General features: G+C 41.0%; 3 protein-coding genes across 3 annotated transcripts; 1 reads left to right on the top strand and 2 right to left on the bottom strand.

The window, feature by feature from the left end:
- Nucleotides 1–644: 644 nt before the first annotated feature.
- Nucleotides 645–10876, top strand: LOC104956099 (dolichyl-diphosphooligosaccharide--protein glycosyltransferase subunit STT3B-like). Its single transcript, XM_010783541.1, has 7 exons — nucleotides 645–959; nucleotides 2227–2414; nucleotides 3161–3332; nucleotides 3821–3994; nucleotides 5652–5765; nucleotides 7355–7561; nucleotides 8171–10876. Exons 1-7 carry the CDS (start codon nucleotides 789–791, stop codon nucleotides 8243–8245), a joined length of 1101 nt encoding a protein of 366 aa, XP_010781843.1. The 5' UTR covers nucleotides 645–788; the 3' UTR covers nucleotides 8246–10876.
- A 1290-nt stretch (nucleotides 10877–12166) lies between these two features.
- On the bottom strand, nucleotides 12167–20950 carry LOC104956102 (oxysterol-binding protein-related protein 11-like). The gene is made up of 7 exons (XM_010783544.1): nucleotides 20942–20950; nucleotides 20601–20750; nucleotides 19978–20476; nucleotides 16719–16905; nucleotides 15360–15542; nucleotides 14590–14743; nucleotides 12167–13706 (listed from the first exon to the last, which is right to left on the bottom strand). Exons 1-7 carry the CDS (start codon nucleotides 20948–20950, stop codon nucleotides 13662–13664), a joined length of 1227 nt encoding a protein of 408 aa, XP_010781846.1. The 3' UTR covers nucleotides 12167–13661.
- Nucleotides 20951–22305: 1355 nt separating this feature from the next.
- On the bottom strand, nucleotides 22306–27164 carry LOC104956101 (dolichyl-diphosphooligosaccharide--protein glycosyltransferase subunit STT3B-like). The gene is made up of 4 exons (XM_010783543.1): nucleotides 27161–27164; nucleotides 26490–26636; nucleotides 23242–23290; nucleotides 22306–22620 (listed from the first exon to the last, which is right to left on the bottom strand). The coding sequence occupies exons 1-4, from the start codon at nucleotides 27162–27164 to the stop codon at nucleotides 22320–22322; spliced, it is 501 nt and encodes a 166-aa protein (XP_010781845.1). The 3' UTR covers nucleotides 22306–22319.
- Nucleotides 27165–27247: the final 83 nt, after the last annotated feature.

Raw genomic sequence — 27247 nt, 5'->3', positions numbered from 1 at the left:
AACCCTTACATATGGTAATTAAACATTAAAACACCTGCGGCTTATAGTCCAGTGCGGCTTATATATGTACACATCATTCAATTTAGCTGCTGCGGCTTATATTCAGGTGCGCCTTATAGTCCGAAAATTACGGTAGCCTACAAAATGTTAAAAACCATACTGCCTACTTGCGCAGTAAGGGAGCAAATGTATCGATTCATTTGCTCACGTTTATTTATCATTCTGAAAATTGTTATATTTTTGGTTCAGTTTATATAAGTAGCCGGGTTGGGAGGCATGTCGAGCTAGAAACCAGCAAAAGAAAAGCATCACGGGGGACTTAGAAAAAACCCAATCATCTTAAACAAACTTTCCTGTTTACAGAGAGAGAGACAGCCAAGATCAAGGGCAGAAAACCTTTAAGCACTCAGATCCCGCCCTCCAGCAGCCCGACCTGTTTCTCCCTCAGACTTAATCAGCCAATTACAGCTATCGATTAGCCATGCACCTGTTGAGCCGGGTGTTCACTCTCCAAGGACGGAAAGCAGCCAGCGCCCTCTCCGTTTAGGGTTTAAACTCTGCAGAGCTGCTGATCATGCTGCATTACAACTCATTTTCATATCCTTATCTCCGTCTCACACTCTCGGCCCAATTCCCTCTGTCCTTTACTTTCACACCGCCTTTCTCCTTGACTGACCTTTCTATATGTTGTGCTCCCTCTCTCTCTCTCTCTCCCACCCACCACCTTCTATTCGTGTCCCCTTGCAGTGGCCCTGTATGCCATCAGCGCGGTGTACTTTGCCGGTGTGATGGTGCGCCTGATGCTGACACTGACTCCGGTGGTGTGCATGCTGTCTGCCGTGGCTTTCTCCAGCGTCTTTGAGCATTACATGGGAGACGACACGAAGAGAGAGAAACCCCCCGCTGAAGACAGCAGCGACGAGGACGACAAGAGGAATTCTGGGAACCTTTATGACAAGGTCAGGACAGGAGAGAATGATCCAAATGTACATCAAACGCGTAAAAAGGCGACCGTGAGCTCCTTATTGACTTTACACCTTTGGATGTATCACTCTCGTGTGTGTCAGCTTTCCCCGCTCCTCAACAGTTTAGCTTGCCAGTTTGGGTAACATGTGATTCAACTGTGATTCAGCTGCAACTGTTGGATGCCGTTGCCATAATTGTAGCTGTCTCACTTTGTCGAATGTTGATCCCACGGCTGTCACTGCTGAGCCAAACTGTGGCTTTGTCTATTCAAGTCCACCTTGGCATCACATCACTTCATGTATCACCCACAGATATCCATCCTTAAGGAGAAAGCTATGTTGGGCATCTGCGTATGGTGACAGATCGTTCCACGTCATTGCTGCTCTGTATCGGTGGAGAAAAGCACTGATGGACATTTTGGCTATGCTTGGAAGCTTTGATGTTTAATACAAGCTGCATAACAACAAATACGGAATACACATTGAATCATTTGTTGCCAACATAGAGGAATAATAGAACAGAAGAAACGGATAAAAAACCATCTAGCTTTCTAAACAAAAGGCTTTAAGGTCACAAATACATTCTGCAAGGAAAAACATTACATCATCTTTATTCTAAAATAATGATATACACAATGTTTACAATGAAAACTACAGATACAGTTACATTCTACCTTTTTATATTTATTCAAGCATGCAATTGATCATTGTGTATCAGCCTATGTCCACTTGTTGTCTAAATATAAATGATTGATAGTTGATTTATCTTTATCAATACAGGAAGTCAATCTAAGATCCCGAGAACACGTCTGGAAACAAATAACCTATACCGTATATCACGACAAGACAACTTTACACATCCACTCATTAAAAACAAGTAACACTGTGCAGTCCTTCCGTTGTTCATCTCATGTTTTATCTACATCTCTCCTCGCTCACTTCAAGCCACAGTTAAGGTGTGAGAGCAAGTAGTTGGAGATGTTAGTAAAGACAAATGTCCCCATTATGCAGATTTCCTCCTCTCCAGAGTTTTTATTGCCTTAACCAATTCCCTGCTACTGGTGTGAAGTGAAACTAACTCATCACAAGGTCCATCTCTCAATCCTTAGTGACGCATCATTCCGCACTGAAAGCACGAGGCTGCTGTAAGATACTTGGCTCAATTAGTTTATTCAATCATTTCTTCCGCTCAATAATTCATCTCCCTGGAACGCTACAGACTCTGCCGTCCATCCTAAAAAGTGTTTGTCTCCCCCTGCAGGCGGGTAAGGTGCGTAAACATGTGTCGGAGCAGGAGAAGGCAGAGGAGGGTCTGGGTCCAAACATCAAGTCCATCGTCACCATGCTCATGCTGATGCTGCTCATGATGTTCGCCGTCCACTGCACATGGGTCACCAGCAACGCCTACTCCAGCCCCAGCGTGGTGCTCGCCTCCTACAACAACGACGGGTACGGATCAAACATGCGCACAGTACACTTCAGCTCTCCGCTTATTAACCACCAAGTCATTTCAGAAATACAGAAAAGATTGGATTGCTCCACCTTGCATTCAAATGTGTGTGTGTGTGTGCACAAACACAGAGCAGCAGGATAGAGGCAGCACATTTATATTTCATGTTGTGGAAATATTGATATGTGCACCTATGAGCTTTAATATGATTGCTTTACTTAGTGTTTCTGGGTCACAGAGAAACATCTGTGGACCGTCTCTGAATCTACAGAAAAAAGCTGATCTATTATTCTCTCGGAGATTCTTTACAGGCATGATTGTTCTCTTCAGCATCAGGGCGGAAATATTGAAGGCCAACACTAAGTGGTGGTTGCAAGTCCTCATGCCTATATTAATGCTGTTCTCAGACAATGGTTTAGCTGTGCTACTGGGAGCAGCACTCTGCTCGGCTCTCTCGCGCACACACACCTACACACACAGTCACACATAAAAGCGTGCACACACACAAGCATAAGAAATGATTACCATACCTAAAGTGAATTGGTTGTTTGGCTTTACGTCTGCTCCTCGAGGTCAATTTAGGACATGAGGGTTCAGAGTGTGAGCTGTTTTTGAACCCTCGTTTCATTATGCATGGATGGTCTATTTTCATTCTGGAAGTCTTGACTGAATTATTAATTGCCTCCGCAGCTTCATGTATATACCTGTCAACGCTGTTAGCTGTCAACCTTACTCTCTTTGTTAGGACCCGCAACATCCTGGATGACTTCAGGGAGGCGTACTATTGGCTGAGGCAGAACACAGAAGAGAACGCTCGCGTCATGTCGTGGTGGGACTACGGATACCAGATAGCGGGAATGGCCAACAGGACCACACTAGTGGATAATAACACGTGGAACAACAGCCACATAGCCCTGGTGAGCCTCGTGCCAGTTTCATTCTTCATCACTTGGCTTTCTTTCTGTTTTCATTCATTCCCATGCATACAAACCTGCAGCAGCCTAGATGATTAACAAGCTCCAGTGATTTCTTTCTTTTTATGTAGCATAAAACCGCTCCTTCCAACAAGCCAGATCATCTTGTTTGCTCCAACTATTCCCTTTGAATCTACTCTGTGGGGGAATTGCAGTTAATTGTTGTCAGACTCAGCAGGTTTGATTTATGTTTTGTATCTCTGCTGCCAAATGTAGTGGAATCATTTTGTCTTTAAGTCTGCGAAGGCTCTTTAGCTTTGTTCTCTCTTGCTTCCTACTCCAGCGTCTGTCCACAGGAAACGTAATTACACAGAAAACAAGATTGATCTCTCTTTCATAAATCCTTCTTATTTTCCTTCCCTATTGCTTTATGGAAGCATCCCGTCTCGTAAACTCCAATTCAAGTACCACTTCTTTGCCGTTTTTTTTAGGTGGGGAAAGCCATGTCTTCCAACGAGAGCGCAGCCTACCAGATCATGAGGTCGCTGGATGTGGACTACGTGCTGATCATTTTCGGAGGTGTAATCGGTTACTCAGGTGACGACATAAACAAGTTCCTGTGGATGGTGAGGATAGCAGAGGGAGAGCACCCCAAGGACATCAGGGTGAGTTTCTGACCCCGCCTGTCACTGCAGCTTTTCTCCAGGAACTCTTACAGCAGGCACTTACACAGCAGTGAAATCAATGTAGCCCTCTTCACTCTCACACACTCGCTCTCTATAATCATCCCCACAACAGACTCCGTTGAGACCACGGCCGTGCATTCTCCGGGACTTAAAGGCTAACACTGAATTGCTACTTTTCTTATCATTGTGAGAAAATACCGCTTTTCAAATTGGTCCCCATTTTAGTTTGTTTTCTGTCTTGAAATAACATCCAACTCAAGTAGGAAACCTTTTCTGTAGATTTACATGCAGTCCAGAAACGGGTTTTTCAGAGAAACAAATCACAAATCCACCATTACTTAGACCCTCCAGAAAAACGCGGGCCAAAATCCTTAATTATGCGGGCTAAAATAATTGATTATGCGATAAAAATGCGGGGTTTTTATGTGGGAAAATTGCGGGAAGTTGCGTAATATGCGGAAAGTTGCGAAATATGCGGAAAGTTGCGAAATATGCGAACAGTTGTGAAATATGCGGGAAGCGGAAAAAAGGTGATTATTCTCCCGCACCCTGTTACTAGGCTACTACTGAATGAAAGGGAGCACTTTCAAAGAGTTGCTATGATAAACAAGCATACTAGAAGCAAGCTACATCACAGAAACACACACACACACACACACACACACACACACACACACACACACACACACCTACCTCCTCTTCATTCTGTTTTCATTTACTCGTTCGTTATCTGACCAGCTTCAATATTGTAGGCTACTCACCTCGTTTCTTGCAACCCTCGAAAGGGTTTTGGAGGTTGAAGCCTCTGTGAGCGTGAGTTGCTTGGCTTTCTTGTCCGCAGCAGAAACCATTTTTGAATGTTTGAGCGAATCGAAGTGGGTATTCACAGTCGATTTCCTTTTATGCTCCAACACACAGTTGCACGGGGTACAGAACAGTTTCCCCCCACTTTCGTGCAAGACATTGGGGTACTGCTTTGTCCGGTCTTTAGCTGAAATGTTCGTGGGGTAAATGTGATGGATTCGATTTGTTCATCTTGGTGTGTGAATTCCACACCTTCACACGACTGTGTTTGCCTTCTGTGATGCGCGGGCTGATGACGTTGCGTCATCCTCACTACTCGTCAAGACGAGTTAACTTTTTTATTTTTTTCTCAACTTTGTGTGGAAAAATGCGGGGATTATGCGGCCTTTTGATAAATATGCGGACTTTTAAAAATCTGCGGCATTTTGCTGATTATGCGGGAAATTCTGCGATCGCAGAATCGCGTTTTTCTGGAGGGTCTAATTACTGTACGTACCATCCATCATCTCTAAAGATCATTATTTATCAGTGATACAAAAACGTAAGTACCTGCACAAACACTGATTGAGGAGAAGCTGGATTGACATAGTTTTCGATGAATGTTGTGAATAGTAGCTGTAGTTCTACATCACAGAACAAACTGTGGACTATATCTTCCTCCGTGAAGGGCAGTAAACTGTAGAACACATGAGCAGCAGGACAACATACTGTAGTACCTGAGCTGTACCCACTGTTAGTAAATTGGACTGTAAGTGACCAAGGTGTATTCGTGAACGGTGTGGGTTTATGACACTGACCTTATCCCCCCATACCTTCTTCTCGTCCCCTTCAGGAGAGCGACTACTTCACCCCTCAGGGAGAGTTCAGAGTGGACAAAGCCGGTTCACCAACTCTGCTCAACTGCCTCATGTACAAGATGTCCTATTACCGATTTGGTGAAATGCAGGTTAGAAGAGACTTTCACATCGAAGATTCTTCACATGGCAAAGAAAGATTTGCAACAACTGTGCGGGTCTTTGATCATTTCTCATCTCCTGGTCAGGTCAGGGAGAAACTCCAAATTCAAAAAGATGTTATGGGGATCCACTTCACAGGCATCAATAACTTTGTGCAGAGATCAGAAAGTAACAAGCCGCTGCAATTGGCAAAGAAGTCAAAAGTACTACTGCTAGATATTTCTTTGCAGCCTGTGGCTTTCACACAGAATAACAAGCAGCTGCCACCACCAAAGGTGTAAAGATTCTTGCAACTGTATCTTAAAAGCGGAGCCTGCTGACAGACAGACAGGCGGAAGAGGATTTAAGGAAATGCCTTGGGGAGCTCCTGAGGTTGGTAGGGGTTTGGGGGTAAATGGAAGGATTGGTGGAAGCTTTCAAATGTGCCTGGGCTACTTCTGGAAGGCAGCAGAGGAGAGATGAGAGGGGTCCTTCTCTCTAGGTGCTTGCATCCCATTGCAGATGAGGCCCAGCCAACAGCTCAGCAGAGACGGGAGAATCAATGCAGAGACTATCCACAGACAGACTGCCAGAGCTGTGTGCGGCTCACAGCACTGTTACGGGCGGGACATAGGTGGAGAGACTGAGGCACAGAAGGAGATGAAGGACAGGAGGGAGGGGAAAGGAAATGGGAGAGTAGGAGGGATAGATTAGGTTCACGGAAACAGGATGTGACAAGGGGAAACGGAGGCTTAGATGACAACAGGAACAAGACAATAATAGATAGTTGTGGATTGTAGCAGGGAGAGGAGATTAAAGGATTATACTCACAGTGCATAATACAGTATGTATTATAAAGTATGTCATAAATACAACCAGGCTCTGGACATGGTATTGCCAAAAAACATCTAATGTGTGTATATCTTTTCCCTGACAATTAAATGACAAGTTGAACAGCAAGACATGCAGCTATTGTGACTAAAACGGTGTCATATTTCCCCCTCTGTGTCCTCTGGAGCAGCCTGAAGGCATAAACTAAATGCCAAGGTGTCCCGTAGATGGGAACGTGGCACACAAAGGGAGAGTGAGAGTGAATACTAAAAGGAAAAATAACAACAGAAGGAAGGTAGAGGGTAGCTTTGAGAGTATCAAAAGTAAGAAGGACACAGTAAGGACTGTTGGAGCAGAATAACAGGAACAACATGCTGTGAGTGTGATGTCATGGTGGCCAAAGGGCGGAGGCTGCGCTGTTATCACGAGGCTTGTTGTTTTCTTTGGTACATTTGAGTTGATTATGAAGTTTGAGTTGTGTGTAGCTTATAATGCTACTTAAGTATAAGGTTAACTATGAGTTTAGCTTAGCATTTGGACAGAAGACAAGCTGTCCAAAGGTAGAGCACACTAAATAAACATTTCTTTAATCCCAGTAAAACCTGAAATGTAAATGGACAAATTGTGCCAGACTATTTAGATTTCTGTCGACAGGGCTAGCCCGGTTAACGGCTTTAACTTAAATTGCAATAGTTATTTCTTGAAAACAAAAATATTTAGCATGCAGCTCTATAATATGAGTCAAATGACGTGCTTCTCCGTCTCCCAGCTGGACTTCCGGACGCCTCCCGGCTTCGACCGGACACGTAACGCCGAGATCGGCAACAAGGACATCAAGTTCAAGCACCTGGAGGAGGCGTTCACCTCGGAGCACTGGCTGGTGAGGATCTACAAGGTGAAGAAGCTGGAGAACCGGGAGCCGCTGGAGCACAAGCTGCGCAGCGTGGTGTCCAGGCAGAAGTTCACCTCCAAAAAGGTAACGGGGCACTTCCTGTTTTAATGTTTTAAAAACAGAATTCATGCCTTCCAGTTTTAGAAAGATGCAATTATGCTGCCCTGAATTTCCCTGGTTATTTAGCTCTAGAGGACAAGATGACCTCTAGAGCTAAAATAAAAATGCAATCAAATGGTTTTCCTCGGAGAAAGGCAGAACATTTGTTTTGAAACTCTTATAATTCTTCTTATAATTGTCACCCCGACCGATTATAAGGCACGCAGGTCTCTTGGGGCCCCACTTAAGTTGAGTTATGTAAAATACATTTAGAAAGAAACTAACCAAAGGATATATTTTTGATCTAATGGTTGTAGTTGGTCCCAAGTGGACTTTTTCACTAGTTTCTATCAAACATTTAAGGTGCTGTTAACCTTGTTCTGTACACATATGTGGTAATATTCGTATAACCCCTTACGATGGTAAATTGCATATTTTTAATTGGGAGGGACCCCGACTCCCCCTTTCACAAACGTAGGGAAAACTCTTTGTGTATGTTGCTCTTTAATATATATATATATATATATATATAAAGCTCTCCAAAGGTTTGTCATTCGATTTCACTTCTTTCTTTTCTTCTGTCCCGTTACCCAGACGGCCAAGAGGAAGCGTGGACACATCAAGAACAAGCTCGCCCTGAGGAAAGGCAAGAAACTGCAAAAAAAATAATGGTGACGATGAACTCTTCTAGGAAAACAAACAACTGCGAAGAAACCTCCAACAACCAATGAAGAAGAACACAGGGGCCACTTATCTGGACCTTGGTCTCCAGCACTTCTCATTAGAGCGCCCCCGTGTGTTGAGGAAGTGTAACCTCTGGCTAGCTCCAGAACTGTTGTCCGTTTTACCCTGAGGATCTTTTTTTCCCCCCCGTTTAGTTCTTTCTTCTTTTTGTTTTATTACTTTGTACTTGAATGTGTGGCGAGGCTTAGGGCTGCTCTGCTTGGTTCGGCGTTGATTCTTTTTTGTGGTACGTTTAATTAACTGCTTATCAGTGCGGGGATCGGGGGTGTGAAGGGGGAAACGAGAGAAGACTGGGAACATTTGCACCAAAGACCCATCGACCTTGCTCCATGGCACATGTGAACTCATTACTGAGAGTGAGGAAGCGCGCGGGGGGGGAGGGGGGGAAGCTGAGGACTTGTTCCTGACACGTGTACAGAGGACAGTATGCGGCATGGAGGAACGCCACCGTCTGTAATATGAACCTTTTTATCATCGTCCTCTCCTTTACGTCTGCCTGGCTCCCCGACCTTCTTTTTCAACAAATTCTTTAGAAAACAAATTGGCCTAATGTGTACATATGTTATGTAAAGAACAAGTCTAAAAAGGATGATAATATATTGGATTATTGTGGTGATTTTTAAATATGCAGTTGTCAGTTTTTCTCTTAAGTTCTTAATGTGATTGTTCTGTTGAGTTCTTTTTGTTTTGTATGACAGCAAATAGAACAGTGAATGCAATAATTCTTGTACAAAGGGGCTTGAGGTTTTGTTGGAAGAATGAATGTGAATTTCTTACAATGTTCCCCCTTCACATCTCCCTTTTTTCATGAATTGCATAGATTGTACATTTCTGCTGCTAGGGTTTTTAAAGACGGAAGCAAGCAACTGTGTGTAAAAAGTAGTGATAATGAATTAGGCTTCCCTTCCTGCAGAGGGAGCTCTCTAGTTGAACGTGCAGAGCCTAGTGCCTCATTGCCGGTCACCATCGCCTCGGTCCTCTGGGACTCAGCTCATCATATCTCTTGAGTGCTTTCACCAGACTGAGGCGTTGACAGTGACTGGTGAACTGTGAAGGGGTTAGTTAGTTAGTTAGTTAGTTAGTTAGTTAGTACACAGGCACTGAGACTAGAGAAAAGCAGAGGTCAGGAGACGCTTCATCACTTTCTGTGACTGCGTGGCCCTTTGTGCTTGTTCGAGCTGTGTCCTCATGTCCATACTGCATACGAGTCTAAAAAGGTTTGGTTAATTCACACTATACTCCACCATTACTCTCAAATGATCCAATAAACAATTAGGCTGCAACCAAGGATTATTTCCATCATTGTATCTGCTGATCATTTTTTCTCAATTAGTTTTTTTTGTACATCAAATGTTCATTTCTCAGAGCCCAATGGGATTTCATTCTACTGCATTTTTTTCTTGACCAACTGCCGTAACCCCTAAAATCATTTAAAATTAGAAAAATAGAGAAAGGTTGCTTGAAAAATCACACTGCATCCTACAATTCCCACAATGCACCCCGAACGCTTTTTATGAATAGACAATCTGTAACACAAATTTGGAGTGAGAAAAATGAAATCTGATAATATAATTGCTTCATGTGTAAAATTAGCGCAACTGACTAATTACAATTTTAGTAATCATATTAGATGTGATGCGTCCCTCTGAATAGTGTAGGTGGTGTATATTATGTAATATGAGTATAAAGTAGTACTGCAAACCATCATTTTAATTGGTTGATTATTTTCTTAATAAATCCTTTCATAAAATTTCACACAAATGCCCAATTTTCACATCTGACATATCGGATATAACGTCAAATAAATGACAAAGTAAACCAAATAAATAATTTACAAAGATGCAGCTACTTTAAAATAATAACTTGAACACTATTCCAATATAAAAAAGATGTTACATTTTCTTTCAGTTGACATATTAATGAAATAGTTCCAGCCATATAAGGTGCTTTAAAGTTTGGACACAGCTCTAAGGAGCGTAACCTTTGACCTGTTGTTCTGCGGGCACTGCACTGTTTGTGTGTCTGTTGTAAACACTACAGGTGTTTATGTATGTGCACGCTTCAGTAACTTTCAGTTTTTATCAAGTGACGCATCAAAAGACTAACACATCATTGTTCTGTCACTTTCACACAAAGGAGATTTTTATTAGTATCGGCTGTTCTTTTTTTTTCTTTACACTTTTTGAAAAAATGTCTGATTTGCTTTGTTCTTCTTTTCTTTGATCATCTCTGAAACTTGAGTGTCACCATTTCAGACTTTTGACACAATGCCACATTTTTATTCAGTCACACGAACGCCTAAAACTGAGTCCTGTCCTTCCTGTTTCTCATTTGTCAAGAGAGGGGAGAGCTCAGACCAAGCCTTAATGTGATGTACAGTTTTTCGCCCTCTTATGTTTTCATTTCGTGTCGATTAGCAGCGGCAGAGCAGTTCTTCCTCGCTAAGTTTACTCGTTTCTTAGTAGCTCAGTGCCGTCTGTCCTAACACCGTTTGTTTGATGAAAGTTTACATCTCTACATGTTTCTGTTCAGCCATCTTTAAATATACACTCTAATGAAAACATGTGTGTACGTTGTTGTTATTGACGTGTTTATGAATCCTTTTGAACATATTATGAATCAGGATTATAATTGTACAGATATGTTTCCTGTGCAGGTGAACACAAAGCCAACCACTTGATGGCAGCATTATTCTTTAGATGAAGATGTTAGGCTTCAGAATCAGAACATCTTGCACAGACTTAATCTAGTATGATGAAAAAAAGGTATTTTTCCAGTAAACTTAACAAAAATCATTTAAAAGCACAAATAGCAATTGTGTAGAGGATGGCAACAGAAGCCTTGCCATTTTGTTATTGCGTGACCTTCATCGGTTTAGGCTGTTCTTGCTCATGTGTCAACCTTTCACACATCACTCTAACTGGATGTTTATTTCCGGTTTAGCTAGCATGTTGCCATGTTCGCATGCTTCTGTTAAATAGTAACACTCCAGTTAATGCTACGTGATGTAAAGGACTTGATCCTGCTATCAGCTACATTTGATGGCAGGAATAATCTTCAAGAGGTTGACAATTATTTGGTCACCGTTTGCAGGATTCCACGTTTTGGAAATAGCTTACTTCCCCAGTTCTTTATTCTGTTGGGTCTAATTTGACCTTGAATAATATCCAGTTTATTTGATTGGGACAGTGCTTCCAGACAGCTGTACAAACTCGAGAAAACCAATCGTTTACTTTTCATCTGATTTTGAAAGGGTCTAAAGATTTTTTCATCTATGGAGTTCCAGAGAATATGAAGGGCCTTGATCGGTTTGTTAATAAAATAAAAGGTCAAACTCCTGTTCAGTTTGAGTTTGATCCTCAAACCTACCAAGAATATGTTCTTGCTACGTGCTGCACCAATGTTCTCTGCGGGTCAGATTTTGATGATTTAGTTTTCATCAGGGAAATAAGGTTTTATGACCACAACACCACAAAAATCCAAATGGATTTTGAGGTTACGGATGTATACAAGTTTCATTCCCGTTTATGTTGTATGAGTTTGTTTTGTTTTGCTGGGTAAAAAAAGACCCGAGAACGATAAAGGTACAATTCCCTTTACAGCACTTTTTGAGCGTAAAGTTATCTTTTCAAACGCTTTTCTAATGAGCTGGGGGACAAAGGAATAAACCTGAGTGAGTCAATGACTGCCATGGCACATTTATTAAAACAAAATGATCTCAATCTGTTCCTGCTTTGACCTTTGTGAGGACAGATGAGACGTTTCATTGGTCCTCCAGCGGTGGATTGAATGGTTTACATTTTGATAATAATCACATGGATGCAGAACAGATATACATTCAGGACATCATGAGAATACATGTTTATTAAAAACCAAAAAATGGAGAAGGGTTTCATTAATGGGACAATCTTTACTTCCTCCACAATCACAGTGAATTCTGGAGCCTTTCATAACAACAAACTGCTTGTTAGTGTCAGGTAAGGTAAGTGATGAAGTGGCTGTTGATGACATGTTTTCTAAATGACAAAATAGGCATCTGGTAAATTCACCTGGATTTAAAATGGTATTCATATTTGAGAATGTAAATGAAGGAACGCCTGAGGAATCAAGCAGGGAATGCAATGAGAGATAAATGAGAAGACAGCCAACATGGTTTGTCAAACGTGAGAGAAAGTGATTACCACGGTATTATGACCCGACACGTTTCCTTTTCTCTCCAACAGTTCCCAGGGGTTGTTATTCTGCTGGATTATCCTCTCATCTTCACAGAGGCAACCTCCCAGCGAACCCCAGATGTGAGAACATGGCTGTGTGTTTTCTACAAGCCTCTTCATCCATATTCATCACCACGGGCGACCTGAGGAGAAGTATTAAACTTCAAGAGGCACGGGCTGCCTAATTACACAAGTGCCATTTTAGGGGCATGAGTAAAAAAAGATAAGAGGACCCAGAAACGTTTTGCAACAAACAAACCAGTATTTTCTGTTTTGAAGAAGAAGGATACAAAGTGACTAATGGCTGAAATAGCCGAATTAGAGAGGTAGTAATGGAAAGCGTCTGTTTTACAGAGGCGTCTCACTCCACGGGTGGAATATTTGAAATGGAGCAAATATAAAAACACAAAGGGCATGTGTAATAGACAGTACAAGATGGAAAAGAAGCCATTAAAATGTGCCCAGATACATTCATAGTGCAGACAAAACAATCCTTTACTTTCTAGAAGCTCACTGTAATGATAATATATACTAACACATTACCTAACGTAGTACATTTAACTCTTTACTCATATCTCATTTAAACGTGGTTAGGTGTTCTTACTTCCTGTAAAGCTTTTAAAAGACCACCCTGATTAGTAAAAGCCATAGATATAAAATATTAAATATATTTCTATGATAAAAGTGCTTTATAACAACTCTTTACAGCTACAGTAGTATGTGTTACAGGGAACTCGTATCAACTCATTCTAACGCTGCGTTACAAACTAAAAGCTTGGAACCAAACAATTACAATGTCCGGAACAAAAAAACAAAACACCAGTGGCAAACTTCATTACAGTGCATGTGCAAAAAAAGGCCTTGGCAAGGTGTAAAATAGAAATACTCTACTTTGATAGTAATACTATGAATTAACTGTATATAAAACGTACTATAGTCCCAAGAGATCCAACCACCATCTTGGTTTTAACAGTGGAAATCGCTTTGGCACCTTGCTTGTTTCCTTCATGTGGTGTCACAGAGTCTGCAGCTCAGGTCTGAAGGTCATGGCTCCCTCCTCTTGACCTCTGACCTCAGTGTGGAGGGGGATCTGTTATTGTCCGTCAGGAGAGACCGTTGATCTGCTGTCAGGTAGACTTCCACAGTGGGCTGTTGTAGATCCAACCTTCTCCCTGCGTGTGTGAGAAGAGAACAAATGGAGAATTGGAAATTAGGTAAGTGAGAAAGTGTCTATGTTTGTTTTGGTAAATTAACTATTTAAAAAGACCACAGAATTTGTTGGTACTTAGAAGCTACAGTATATAGTGTATACACATGTCTGGTTCTCTTGTACTGTTTTAACCTTTTGTAAGAACTTTTATGAATTGTAAGGTGTTCTTGGGTGCTTTGAAAGGCTCCTCAAAATAAAATGTATTATTATTATTATTACAATCTCCAAATTGTGGACACAAGAAAAAAAAATGTTTTATTGATATTTTTATTTTGTCTCCCTTTCAGGGGCTTTTATATATGAATGCATATATGATTTTTTTCTTTCTTAAAAAGTCCCTTGTCTTTTCAATAGCTTCCATATTATGTGACCTAATGACTCGACTAGACGTAGTCACATCTCTATTCTTACCTTCATAATATATGATGCTGTTTTTATTAAAAAATCTTGATTCTCCATGTCGTAACCCAGTGACTCCACATCAATGCAGGATTGTATTGCTACTTTTTGATATAAATATTTTAATGATCAGTAATTTATTATCAATCTATATATCATTAATTTGTGACGAATAAAAAAAAACACAACATCCTTCTGTTTTATAATGAATTGTGTGTATTTTGTTAGATTCCAAATGGCAGACTAAAAATAAACACTAGCATCAGGGATCTGCGATAATATCTGAATCATGCATTTGCAATGTAAACATTTACCACAGTAAAAACTGGTTTGCTATGTTTCCTACACCAAGGTCAGATAGTGGACATCAAAAACCATGGCAACAACAAGCGTTCCTCCTGAGTTCCAGCCTCATATCACAGCGTTGTTTATCTCCTCCACTGTACCTCTTTAGTGAAGTATTTGGGGGTCCAGGGTTTGTTGTCAGCTGTTCTCTGCCTCTCGTCTCCTCTCTGCCGCTCCTCCAGCCGGTGTTTATGCTCCGTGGCCTTATCGATGTTCGCGTCCTTTAGCGACTTGGTGACATGTTGCCATAACCGCCTAAAGGCAAAAGTAAAACACACAACAAGAACATTTAAAAGCTACCATATCCAGAGCTGGCAGGTAACTAAGTAAATGTACTCAAGTACTGTACATAAGAACAATTTTGCAATACTTGAGTATTTCCATTTTATACTACTTTTTTCTTTTACCCCACTATAATTCAGAGGTGAATCGTGTACTTCTACTCTACTACATTTCTTACCTTTCGTTACTTTACAGACTTTGATTAATTATGTGAAATATAATCAACACTTAAGTCAGACTTTAGTTACACTTCACAAGCTAGCCTGCAGTATACAAAGTCATTCAAACTAGCTGCTCCTTGACCAGCTTTGAGAACACATGAATGCATCAATAATTATTATCAAACCACATAATATATATCATTCGGAAATGGACCAATTTGCATAATAAGTGCTTTTACTTTTTGTATTTTTATGCTGATACTTTTGTACTTTTACTAGAGTAACCTTTTGTATGCAGGACTTTTACTTGTAACAGTGTATTCCTACACTCTGGTACTTCTAATAAAGTACAAGATGTGAGTACTTCTCCCACCTCTGGCCACATCTAGCAGTACCCTACTTGTTGGAGAAAAGCGTTACTATGTCACCTGGATTCTGTCCTTGACTGTTTCTCGGCAGGCCGCAGCTTCTTCCTGGTGACCGGGAGCTTGGTGGTGTCGATCACTTTGGTCTCTCCGCTGCTGTAGGTGAACTCCAGCGTGCCGTTCCACTCGCCCTGAGCTTTGCACACGATGGTGTTGGTCGGGTTGTGTTTGACCTCGGCCGTCACTCTGAGTCAGCAAAACAGAGACATTGTCGTTGGGAATTGTTCTGTACGTCATATGTATACCTGCATTCGGTGCATTGTTAATGTGATAAATTAAATACCACATTGCTCACAAACACTAGCTAAAGATGTTCTTGATATGAACCCTGTCTCCTAAGTTAATAATTATAAACTACAACTGATTTTAGTTCTAAATGTAGATAACATTTTACCTGCATTAAGTTGTTAAGTTGTTCATTAAATTAAGTCATTAAAGTAAAAAAAAGAAAATAGATGAAATCACTGAAATGTGTTTTTTTGTTTTTATCCTAGGGTCTTAAATGTCCAAAACTCATGACATAGTATGCCATCTAAAATCATAAAGGTTCATAGTCAATTAAAAATGGTTTAGTATTCAATAAGAATGTGCTGAAAATATAGAGTATTGTATTCTATCAAATGTCTTTAAAAAGTAAAGTAGTTTTAAAAAATGTAAAAGGTCATGGTATTGTATTTTTTGTTTCATAGTTTAGTAGCCATAACATGCAAACAAATATCATAGTATAATGAGGTAGAAGAATCACAGTATATTATGTAAAAAAAGTATCTATGCAATAAAAATGTTACAAAGTGAAAGAGAAAAAAAGCACGGTCTAATATCCCAGAAAATATTGAATAAGAAAAGTATAGTATGCCAATAAAGGTAATTTAAATTAATAGTGTTGTATTCCATAAGATGTCTTAAAGAAGTCAGTATTGTATCAAAAAGTCATGACAGTATGCCAACACACACAAATATATTTTGGACATACAACACAATGTCGGGTTTTATTAATATTTCCGACAAACTATACTATTTATTTTTTTATATATATTTTGGACATGCTATACTATGTTTTTTGTGATATGTTCAAAATTCTATATATTGACGATTTTCTATATATTTTAAACATACTATCCTCTGTCGTTTTTTAAAATATACTTTCAACATTATGTCGTAAATATCAGAAACTATTAGACTTAGTAAAGTATTTATTGTGTGTACGTTGTTTGTGATAAACTGTTATTTAATACATTAACATTCTTGCAAATATTGAATTATTTGATATATTATATAAAAAAAGGAAAAGACATATCAGCCTTTAATGTCAGCTGTGAGAGTGAGATGTAATGTTTGAGGGCAGCAGGAGAGAACCCTCACCTGTGGACCTTCCCTCCGTAGAAAGGCTTGGTGTGGAAGGTGACGGTGGCAGAGTAGCCGCTCTTGACACAGTTGATGGAGACTTTTCCCCCCAGCTCCACCCAGGGCACGGTGAGGATGGAGCGGGCGTAGGCACAGGGCAGCGTGAACACGTACTCCTCGTCATGCTCCAGGAGACAAAGGACCCCTGAGAGACAAGAGGAATAGATAGAAGAGGAAGAAGTCAATCTTCAGAAGAATGATGGGAGTAGAAATGCACTAAAGTAAAACATTGAGAGAAACCTGTTTATGGTGAGCTAATGACTAAATGTGGTTTGGTAACAATTAGCTGAGGTATGTGGAGCAAGCAGATTTCTCTGCACACAGCCTCTCTTTCTCTGAATGTATAATCAAATGTTGGAATCATTACTACTAATTCAAATCTATGTATGTAGATATTTTTATTCCAAGCCAGTTATGTGCATGATCTTTATTATGCACTTGTAAAACACAGCAGGCAGTGTGGAGAAACTGGCACAGAAACTTCTACATAAACATTTATCTTTTATATAAAAATATATATTGTAGGGCCATACCTATACAAAACATGTCTGTGAAGTTTTTTGCTTAAAATACCAAACAGTTCACCCATTGCAGCCATGCCTCAATACCTCTTTTACAGCCCTGTTAGAGAAACGCGGATTTTGGGTCCTTAGCTTGAAAAAAAAAAAAAAGAAGAGGCGGAGCTAATGCCTGATCAGAATTCTACCGGAGACAAAGTTAAATTCTGCTGTGAGGAAAAAGCCATCCTGTTCTAAACCACATCAAAGATTATTTCTGAAACCGCATTGAGCTCAAATGCTTTTTCTCTTGCGGGTTTATCACAAGGTGAGTTCTTTTTTTTTTATTTCCTGCTTTTTAAACACATGTGCTCTCCAGTACAGGTTAGCTCTGAGTGTTAGCGAGGCTTGACGAGATTACGTCCAAAACACGTCAGGTGTCGGTACCATATGTGTTCGGGGTACCATATGTGTTCGGGGTCCGTCTCTTACCAATGACGTCATGACGTCAATCACTTCACGCATTGTTATTGGCGTTGGATGGTACCCCGAACACATATGGTACTCACACCGGCATATTATCTGTGGGTCCGCTCGTTGTACAGCCGTTTTTAAAAGATTTGGGTACGGAGGAAAAGAGAGAGGGTTTTATTTTCTGACGCTGCGTGAGTTCCCAGACGCACCGGGGACACATATTTATGTATAAAATACCTCACAAAGTGCATTTTGCTTGATAGGTCCACTTTAAATAACCAGGCACTTCAGTGTGCTCCTGCATGTAAGAAATAAAGTTGAGTAATTTTTGCTAGAGTTTTCATATCTTGTGTATAGGCAATAAAACCAGTTTATTTATGTAACCACAATGAAGGCAGCATTCGGCCTAATTGTTTTCTATACTATGTAATGCAAAATACACAGCAACAGTTAATATCTTCTTCTGTGTTTGCGAGTACATGAGAGTCTTTACACATGAACGACACCAGCATCATCTGTGTTCTTCAGCATGGATTAGTGTGTAATAAACAACAACAACAACAACTCTAATGCCCGTGAGATGATTGTCTAACTGTTTGTCATAATCATGTTTCTCACCAAAATGTGCACAAAGATAAACTCTATGTGGCACCAGTGTGATGACAAAAAGCCTTTATGTGGTTCTGAATAGGTTATTTTCTACAGTAGGACTACCATGATGAATTATTATTGAAAAGCTCAACTGTATGTGTGACATGTATGATAACTTGTATCAGTACAATATGTCACCCTGTAAGCCTAAACACGAGACATGAGGTGTTTTTTTTTTATGAAGGAGCAACCAATCTGTGAACAATACTCTTTCAAATAAGTTAGTCGCGCATTCCTAATTCTACCTGAGCTCTAAACTTGCATTCTCTCCAATAACCAGCAGGCAGTGATTCCACAGTTGCAAAAATAAATCAGATTGTATAAAAGTCGATTAAAAAAGAAGTCGACAATCAAAATGCCAAACTCTATACAGCATACCAATTATAGAGGTGAATATGTGCAATACTTATAAGCAGTCTTTAGTCTAAAAGGTAACAAAATCCACCAAGCAGCACCTCTAAAGCTGCATAATTAGTAAAGGTTAGAAAAGGTCACTCTAAATGGAAATGAAATGTCAGTATCTAACTATTGTAGGTACTGACAATGGTTTCAAAGAATGGATAGCATAAATGAACAATGTTCACATGATGGAAGTAACATTCATCTGACCATATCGCCCTCTACTTTGTGTAGCTATAATAATCATGTACTTTAAGCCATAGTATGACCGTTTGAAAGTGTACACTAAGCCTGTGCTGATTGAAAAGGCCAACTTGAGCCCTAATCACAATGTTGTAAAGGTCCAATCAAAAGCCATCATTCTGGCTGAGTCAGCTGCTGTATCCCTCTCTGTTGCTGACTCACTGCCAATCAGTGAAATCCAGGCTATTCCTAAAACCCTGTATCAACTGCTATCAGGGTTGCAGCCCTGGCAAAAGAATATCCAGCAATCAATAGTTCCCGGGGTGAGGGTCAGAATGTGCTCTAATAGGCAGCATCAGGCAGCCGGTCGGGGGGGGCGGTAAAGCCTGAGAAAGCCGTACTGTCTGACTGGATGAGTTCAGGTGTCCAGAAACAGTCGATCGGGCTCAAGGACTTCCTGTGTCTGTGCTCAGGGTGACTCATCCCCAGCAGCGTACTGTACATGGTGCAATGGTGCTAAGAGAGGACTGGATTATTGACTGCCATGGGAGCGGGATCATAGTCTGTGTGGGTCTCGATATGCCTGTTTCATAAAATCTATGACATGAATCCTGATAAGTGACATGCAGCCTTATATTCCCTTCAGGACAGGAGGCTGTGATGGACTGTAAAGTGAGATCTTCCAGAAGAAAACAAATATTTGAGAACTGTTTGACCTTTTGTTCCTTCAGCTACTAATGCTGCAAACGTGAGCTATATTTAATGGCAGCATGTTTTGGTTGGAATCCATTTTTGGAGCAAAAGTTTGAGCACATATTACAGTAAATGTGAATTACATTTATTTTTGTTCAGTGCTGGTAAGAGTTACTTTTGAACTTGTTTCCTGGTTTAAACTCATCATTGTGACATGATCAATATTGCATTATTTTTGCAGTATGTTCAACTGGATTGCTGTTATATTACTGTATTAAAAAAACGTTTTTACAGCGAGGTCATGTTGAGATGTATCTCACCTTCTCCCACCATGGACACTCCTATAGACATTCCCATGAACTTGCTCTTGGTCCACACGTGGGCGTTGACGCACATGCTCTTCTCCCGGCACTCGCAGTAGAACCCAGACACAGGTGGATGATGGGACACCTGCTCGGCCACAAACCGGACAGTGTAGCAGTCTGCTGGTGAGTCAGCGCCCTGCTGCGTGTTGTTGGGGCCCCTGCTTGGCTCCCAGGAGGACCCCTGGTTGGATCTGACCAAAGGTTTGACTTTGTCCCGAGGCACTTCCCAGGAGCAGTGGAAGGTCTCCCCCAGCACGGGGTTGTAGGGCTTCTTGGCCACGGCACCTTTCCGGCCCTCGTGGAAGGCGGTCAGGTAATACTCCACAAACCGGACTATCCGGTCCTCGGCTGTGGCCCCCGCTGTGATTGACAGGAACATGTCAGGGTGGGCCATGAAGTTGGCGTACATCTCCAGGAGTGATCGCTTTTCCAAAATGAAGGTAGGCAACACCACCTGTGAAACCCCAGAGATTTGAAAGGAAACCATTTCTTAGGGGAATGGCTCAACAAAATCTCATTTATGACCAGAAAACCTTATTTTCGTGAGCCTGCACAGTTTATTTTTGTAGTTTCCTTACCCGTGTAAGGTCCATGCCCAGTTTGAGCTGGGAGAGCAGGTGGAGGATGATGCTCCGCTGGTCGTCCAGGACTCCCAGGTCCTCCTCTTCATTATCCTCCGTATCTGTCACCTCTTCAGAGGGGCTGATGTCTTCCAGCCCTTGGTGGTGCTATGGAAACATGGAAAAATAGAAACGTTAATGATTTCACTTTTCAGAACTAGATTGTAATTGAGTGTCTGGTAGTAGTTTATTTTTTACTTTTAGAATTTGCTATTATCACAATACGAACTTATATTTGAATTGTTCATTTCAAGCTACTTTTTCATTGCTCTACATTGCTTACAGACAAGCATTCAGACTTGATACATCATGAGATGATTAAAGGAAGACATTGGCATTATTGTATAATTGTTTTGTTGAAAATAAATAAAAATCCCATTTAAAAGACTAAAACCAACAATGAACTAAGCTAGTTCGGGCTTCATATTTCTTAAAGTTAAAACAGCTATGATGTACAGTATATAGTTTTGTTGGGAAAAAAGCATTTAATAAAAAATAGGTTTCTCACCCATTTCATCAACACTTCTCTAACTTCTGGTCACTTTACAAACAGTCTCAAGGAGGCAAGAGTAAACCCTCTCCTAAAGAAACCCACTCTCAACCCGTCTGATGTTATAAACTACAGGCCTGTCTCTCTCCTCCCGTTCCTGTCTAAAACACTTGAACGCGCTGTCTTTAAACAACTCTCCTGTTATCTCCATCAGAACAACCTTCTGGATCCGCACCAGTCTGGTTTCAAGGCAGGTCACTCAACAGAAACTGCTCTCCTTGCTGTCTCTGAGAACTGCACACGCTAAAGCAGCCTCCCTCTCCTCTGTCATCATCTTCTGGACCTGTCTGCTGCATTCGACACGGTGAACATCAGATCCTCCTTCGCACTCTCCAGAACTTGGAGTTTCAGGCTCTGCACTTTCCCTCCTCACCTCATACCTCAAAGACCGCACCTACAGGGTAACTTGGAGAGGGTCCGAGTCCGACCCTTGTCAATTAACTACAGGGGTCCCTCAGGGCTCTGTTCTTGGTCCCCTCCTCTTCTCCTTGTACACAAACTCGCTCGAATCTGTCATTAGCCCGCATGGTTTTTCATACCACTGCTACGCTGACGACACCCAATTAATTCTGTCCTTTCCCCGCTCAGAGACCCAGGTCGTCGCACGCATCTCTGCTTGTCTAGCTGACATCTCTCAGTGGATGTCTGCTCACCACCTCAAGCTCAACCTTGACAAGACTGAACTGCTTTTCCTTCCGGGAAAAGATTGTCCCACTCTTGACTTANAAATAATAAATAATTTTCGGACTATAAGCCGCGCCTTTTTCCCCATGTTTGCTGTAAAAATCCATAGATTAGCCACACCGTTATATAAGCCGCAGCGTCGAAACATGGGGAAAAAGGCGCGGCTTATAGTCCGAAAATTATTTATTATTTATTTATTTATTAATTAAAATTATTATCTATGATGAAACCCATCAAGTCACGGTCCATTTGTTGCCAGGAGTGCAATTTAATCTTTTTTCTTAATCAACCAATCACACCTTTTAAAATCTTCCTTGCTCAGAGTTGCTCTGAAAGTATCTTAGGCTAAGCCTGGACTCCTGGCTAGAAACTGTAAAGGTAAGTATTTTCAGTAAATGTGTCAACACGACCACGTATGATGTACCATTTACAAATCATGCATGTTAACTTAGCCTACTGTTTACTGAGCGGATAAACCACTCAATTATTTGCCCGTCTTTCCAATTCATGCTGAGGTGAAAATAAATGTCATAATGTCCAAGCGCGCATGTTCTCATAAACTGTAGAGCTTTTAATAAAGTGCTCCTACCAAACACTCGTTCATCGTTGATGTTCTTGATGCAGAACCAGAGGCCTGCTGGGAAGGTGCAGACCAGGATGTGGAGGTCGAAGAAGAAGGAGACCCAGGTGGTGGGCTGGTGCTCCGACACTGACGCTATGATGGGGATGTGGATCTTAGCATAGCTGGAAACAGAGGGGAGGGGACAGAATGTAATTCATGTTGGGTTGAGTCCATTGGGAGTGTTGAGACACATGACACAATACATCCTCCTGATTAACTCCAGAGTATGAGGAAAGAAGATCATGTACCTCCCTGCATGCTTATGATCAAAAAAATGGACACATTTAGAACTGAAAGAGTAATTTTCCTTTTTCTTCCCTAAGCTGTGTGTTCCCTTTTTATTCATTACAGGCTTTTACGCAGCGGTTTCTATAAGTTTCAAACACTTCTCTAAAGTGCTTAGTTATTACAGCTGGGAAAGAGAAAACACTAAACACATTAAGGAATTAGTATCAGCTTCCAGAGGGGGAAAACTATCCCATACTGCTCCAGTCAGCAAACAGAGGGGGGGGGGAGAGAATGGATTGGGTGTACTGGAATATCAAACATGTTGCAGTGCATTTGGAGAACACAGGGTGCCTGGTGCTGTTTGGAAGGAAGACAATAGTTCAACACCGAGCCTGAGCTGCTCAGTTTCCCCTCTGGGAGGGTGCGGGGGGGTTTTATAGTCGGATTTGAAAACACACACTTGATTGAACATGTTTTCCATCGACGGTGAGAGTTTGAAGGTCAGCAGATCTTACCCGGTGTCCCAGAGAGAATAGAAACGACCACTCCACGGAGCAATGTATCCTGAGGAAAGAAAGGATTTGTTTATTCATTCATTCGAGCCTCTGAATATAGCGCCTGCTGTTAGGGGGGGGCAGGAAGGTGAATAAGGTGTAGACCAGAATAAAGACCGAAGGAAATGAACAATCATTTTTAAACAACGTAAAAAATACTCTCATTAGAATGTCCTTTGCTACAACCAAACGTAATTATTTATAAAGCAAACTCTACCCAACTGTGCAGCTTTGAAATACATAAAAATGGAAAACACTATCTGACCCAAAGGCCTAGAAAATGTATATAGTTGTAAAGTTTGCCTGAGGATAAACAATGGATGTCTACTATGCAGTTAATATTCACTGTGTGAAACCAAACTGAACTTCTGTATATTGTGGGAATGCGCAGCTTGAACTTGGTTTGCCATCTTACTCATTTCTCTTATAATGACGAAAATAATCAACAATAAAAGGTCAAGTGAGGGAGGAAATACCCTTACTTTTTATTTATTTAAAAATTGAAATGCACCCCTGCAACACACTGCAGTAAAAATGTGGTCTTTTAATCTGTTATTTATGTGCAGATGCAAGAAGATACACATGTACGAGCAAGGCAGCACGATCTACATCCTGTCGTCGCTTATACACTAATCTGATTGAAATTATCAGAGAAAATTGTTTTTTACAAACAACCTATATAGCCAAGCAACAGCTCTGTATTAACCAAGCTTTTCTGCCAAGAGAACCCTGATACAGAACATGTCAATGCTTTAAATGTATTCTATTGATGGTACTTAATTACTGAAATGGACTTGTTTATAAATGTAACTGAAACCATTTAAGCTGCAAATTAGACCGCACAGGGCATTTTATGTGCACATACAAATGTCTTATTTTGGTAAGGCTTTGATGTGGAATATATTTCAGCTCTGAACTGTTGCCTAAGGGGCTCTCACACACACTCACATGTGCGCACAGACACCAACATAAACAAAAGCCTGAGCCTCATATTACACATTTTGTGGCAGGTTGGCACCAACATGTAGCTGTATCCTGTCCTTTGAAGCTCTTTGGAGAGATCCTTTCTTAAGCATTTATGATGAAATAAGCACCACTACCATCAGAAAACACTCTTTAAATAAGATGTCAGAACCGAAGCAGGCATGAAAAAGTAATAAAAAGGGAATATATTTTGAGAGCTTATTTAAAGGATGACACTGATTTAAGCAATCAATACTTGGCTCTGAGTTCAATATACTGAGGAAACCCACCAGGCTCCTGAGATGCAGAGACTTTTAAGAGATGAAAAAGTCTAGTAGACCAGAGAATCACATGCACAGCTTCACTCGGAAACTGGCATATCCCCAAACAGTCACTGACTCCCACTGCTCAATTCAGATGGCTGACAAATCACAGCGGTTACCAGACGTCCAGGATCTCTCACGAGACTTCTGCGTACGCATGAGTGGCCCATGAGCTCTAAAGCAGGCAGGCGGAATATCTGAGGATGCCAAATATAACCATAGATGTAATGTGACACCATCGTTTTTCACAAAAGGCCTGGCTTTCACATCATCTGGAGTGACAGAATGTCAGATAGCTGTTTAAGGCTAGTAAATAATCTGCTGCCTTAATTAAGGTGAGAAAACCAATTTCTCATGTTGGGTTAAAAAAAAGCCACATGCTTTATTTAGGCTCATTACAGACTGCAGAAAACGTGTGCGTACACAGCCTAAGGGGATACGAGAGCGCTCTATTTCCTTCACATATTAGCTTTCCTGGGACCAGTCTGAGCTAATGAACCACTACTGTAGATAGGGAGAGCAAATCTAGTGTTTAAAGAACTAAAAGATGGTATATCATGTCAACTTGAATCTGAACACTTCATCGGGACACTAATAGAATCAATAAATAGCAAGGAGGCAACATTTGAAAGGTCTGTAACCTTGTGGCCACAAACGCAAGCTGAGCTGAAAATAAGGGAGACAACATTGAGGGCAAAGTTCAACTGGCTTGCTGTGCGCATCGGGGTTCAACCAGGCCAGTCAAAAACAACATTCAACTCCAGAAAAAGGCCCTCGAAAGAGCACTATCTTCCACTACTGCTCCACAGCCCTACAACTTGCGAGGCTGCAGCATCCCTATCTGTTTATATTTGCTTATCGTGTGCCTTCCGGGTTTCATTTTCTGACGAACCAAACACTGATTAGCGGCCCACTGGGGAGGCCTGCCGGTCAGACCAATGGGGGATAGTGTATAAACATACTGTAACTTCTGGCTAAATAAGGAAAACACAATTTGAAATGGCTGATATCCCAGATCTGGATCAGCATCATTAAATCTAGTCAACTGATCCTTGCACAAAATGCTATTGGTCCATACAATCGCAGCCAAATAAATGATAACTGATTCCATTTGTAAGAATAAAAAGACAGAGCTCAAAATAAAAAAACTCACTATTTGATTAGCCAATAAAACTATCATTAAAATTAGATATTAGATCACGATGAGCTATCTTCGCAACAATATTTAGCAGGAAATAAAGCCAGGGAGTGAGACACACATTCATTTGTTGACAATAGCTTGACAGATCATGAAAGATTATCTGCTCATCGCCATTTTGTTTAATTTCCTCGTGTGACATAAATGTTCTGGCTACATTTGGGAGACTCAAATGTTTTATTCTCTGGACTGGGCAGGCCGGTTACATGGAAATATTCACTGAAAGGACACAGCCAGGTAAACTATAAAGACATTATAGTTAATGAAAAACATTCTGGGGTTCAGCATTCATTAATAAAGGATTGATTCGTTCCTTTTGTATTCTCTAACCTTGATGGATTGGCTGCTTTGTTTATTGGTTGCAACCATTATTAATCGCTTCCAAAGAGGGCTCCAACTCATAATTATCACTTGTATACATGAACCTATTGACTTCATTTGAATTCAAAATTGGACAAGAATGTTTCTTTCATTTGCCTGTTTTGTCAGACTAACCTGAAAACAATGTATGACACAAAACAAGAAAGCAGCAAACACTCAAGTTGCTGAAACCTTAATTATTTGATGTTTTTAGTACATAATTCACTTTAATGATTGTTACGAGCAGATTAACATGTTGTTGAGTGACACATTATTTCTGCTCTACTTACAAGGAAAGGCCAAAAAATACAGCAAATGAGATGGTCTACGATATGAACTGTGACAGCGTGTGAGAACATACAGACCTGTGTAAGTGAGATAGATGACGGTGAGGAAGACCACGCCGGCGGCAAGAGACACTCCAAGGAGGAAGAGCGTCTGGAACTCCTGTCGGGTCAGCCTGTCTTTCAGGTACTGCAGAAAGGCATAGGCTTGGAGAAGTGCAAACACACCTGAGAAGAAGACGCACACAGAAACAAAAGAATGAGCAAACACACAAGAAGAAGCTCAATCTTTATTTATTTATATAGCACATTAACAGTGAATATTTGAGGAAGCCCCCCCCCCACCCCCAGGGAGCAGGTTTACGTGGATCAGAAGTGTTGCTGTCAGTTTGGCAGAATCCTCTACAAAGCAGTTTGGAAAAGCCCCTTTGGCAGTTCATGCAGATATGAAAGGCAAATATACTGCGGGACAACATATTTCAAATGCATGAGACAGATTGTGTGAATAAGCTCTTCTCTTTCCCTCGCCTTGCTTTTTTTTTTCAGCTGCCCCTTTGGTTACACTTTGTTCCTTTGCTCTGACACTTTCTCAGAGCCAATTCCTCCAGAGCATTTCTCTGCTTGTCTGGTGAATTCGATATAAAACATTTAAAAGAGTCCGGTTTCCTCTTCTTTCGTCACCTCCCATTCTATGACAAAACATCACAAAATCGCCTCACTCATCCGCTCACACCACCCACAGGAGGTCTCACCCATTTCTAAGGTTAAAGTGCTGCCTGTCTCCTGGAGAGCCGGGTGGTGCTAACACGTTTGTCAGTCTCTCTTCTTCCCCCCCCCCC

This window comes from Notothenia coriiceps, unplaced genomic scaffold (assembly GCF_000735185.1).
Source record: "Notothenia coriiceps isolate Sejong01 unplaced genomic scaffold, NC01 NC01_scaffold00025366, whole genome shotgun sequence".
Lineage (NCBI taxonomy): Eukaryota > Metazoa > Chordata > Actinopteri > Perciformes > Nototheniidae > Notothenia > Notothenia coriiceps.
This window is presented reverse-complemented; position numbering and strand designations above follow the sequence as displayed.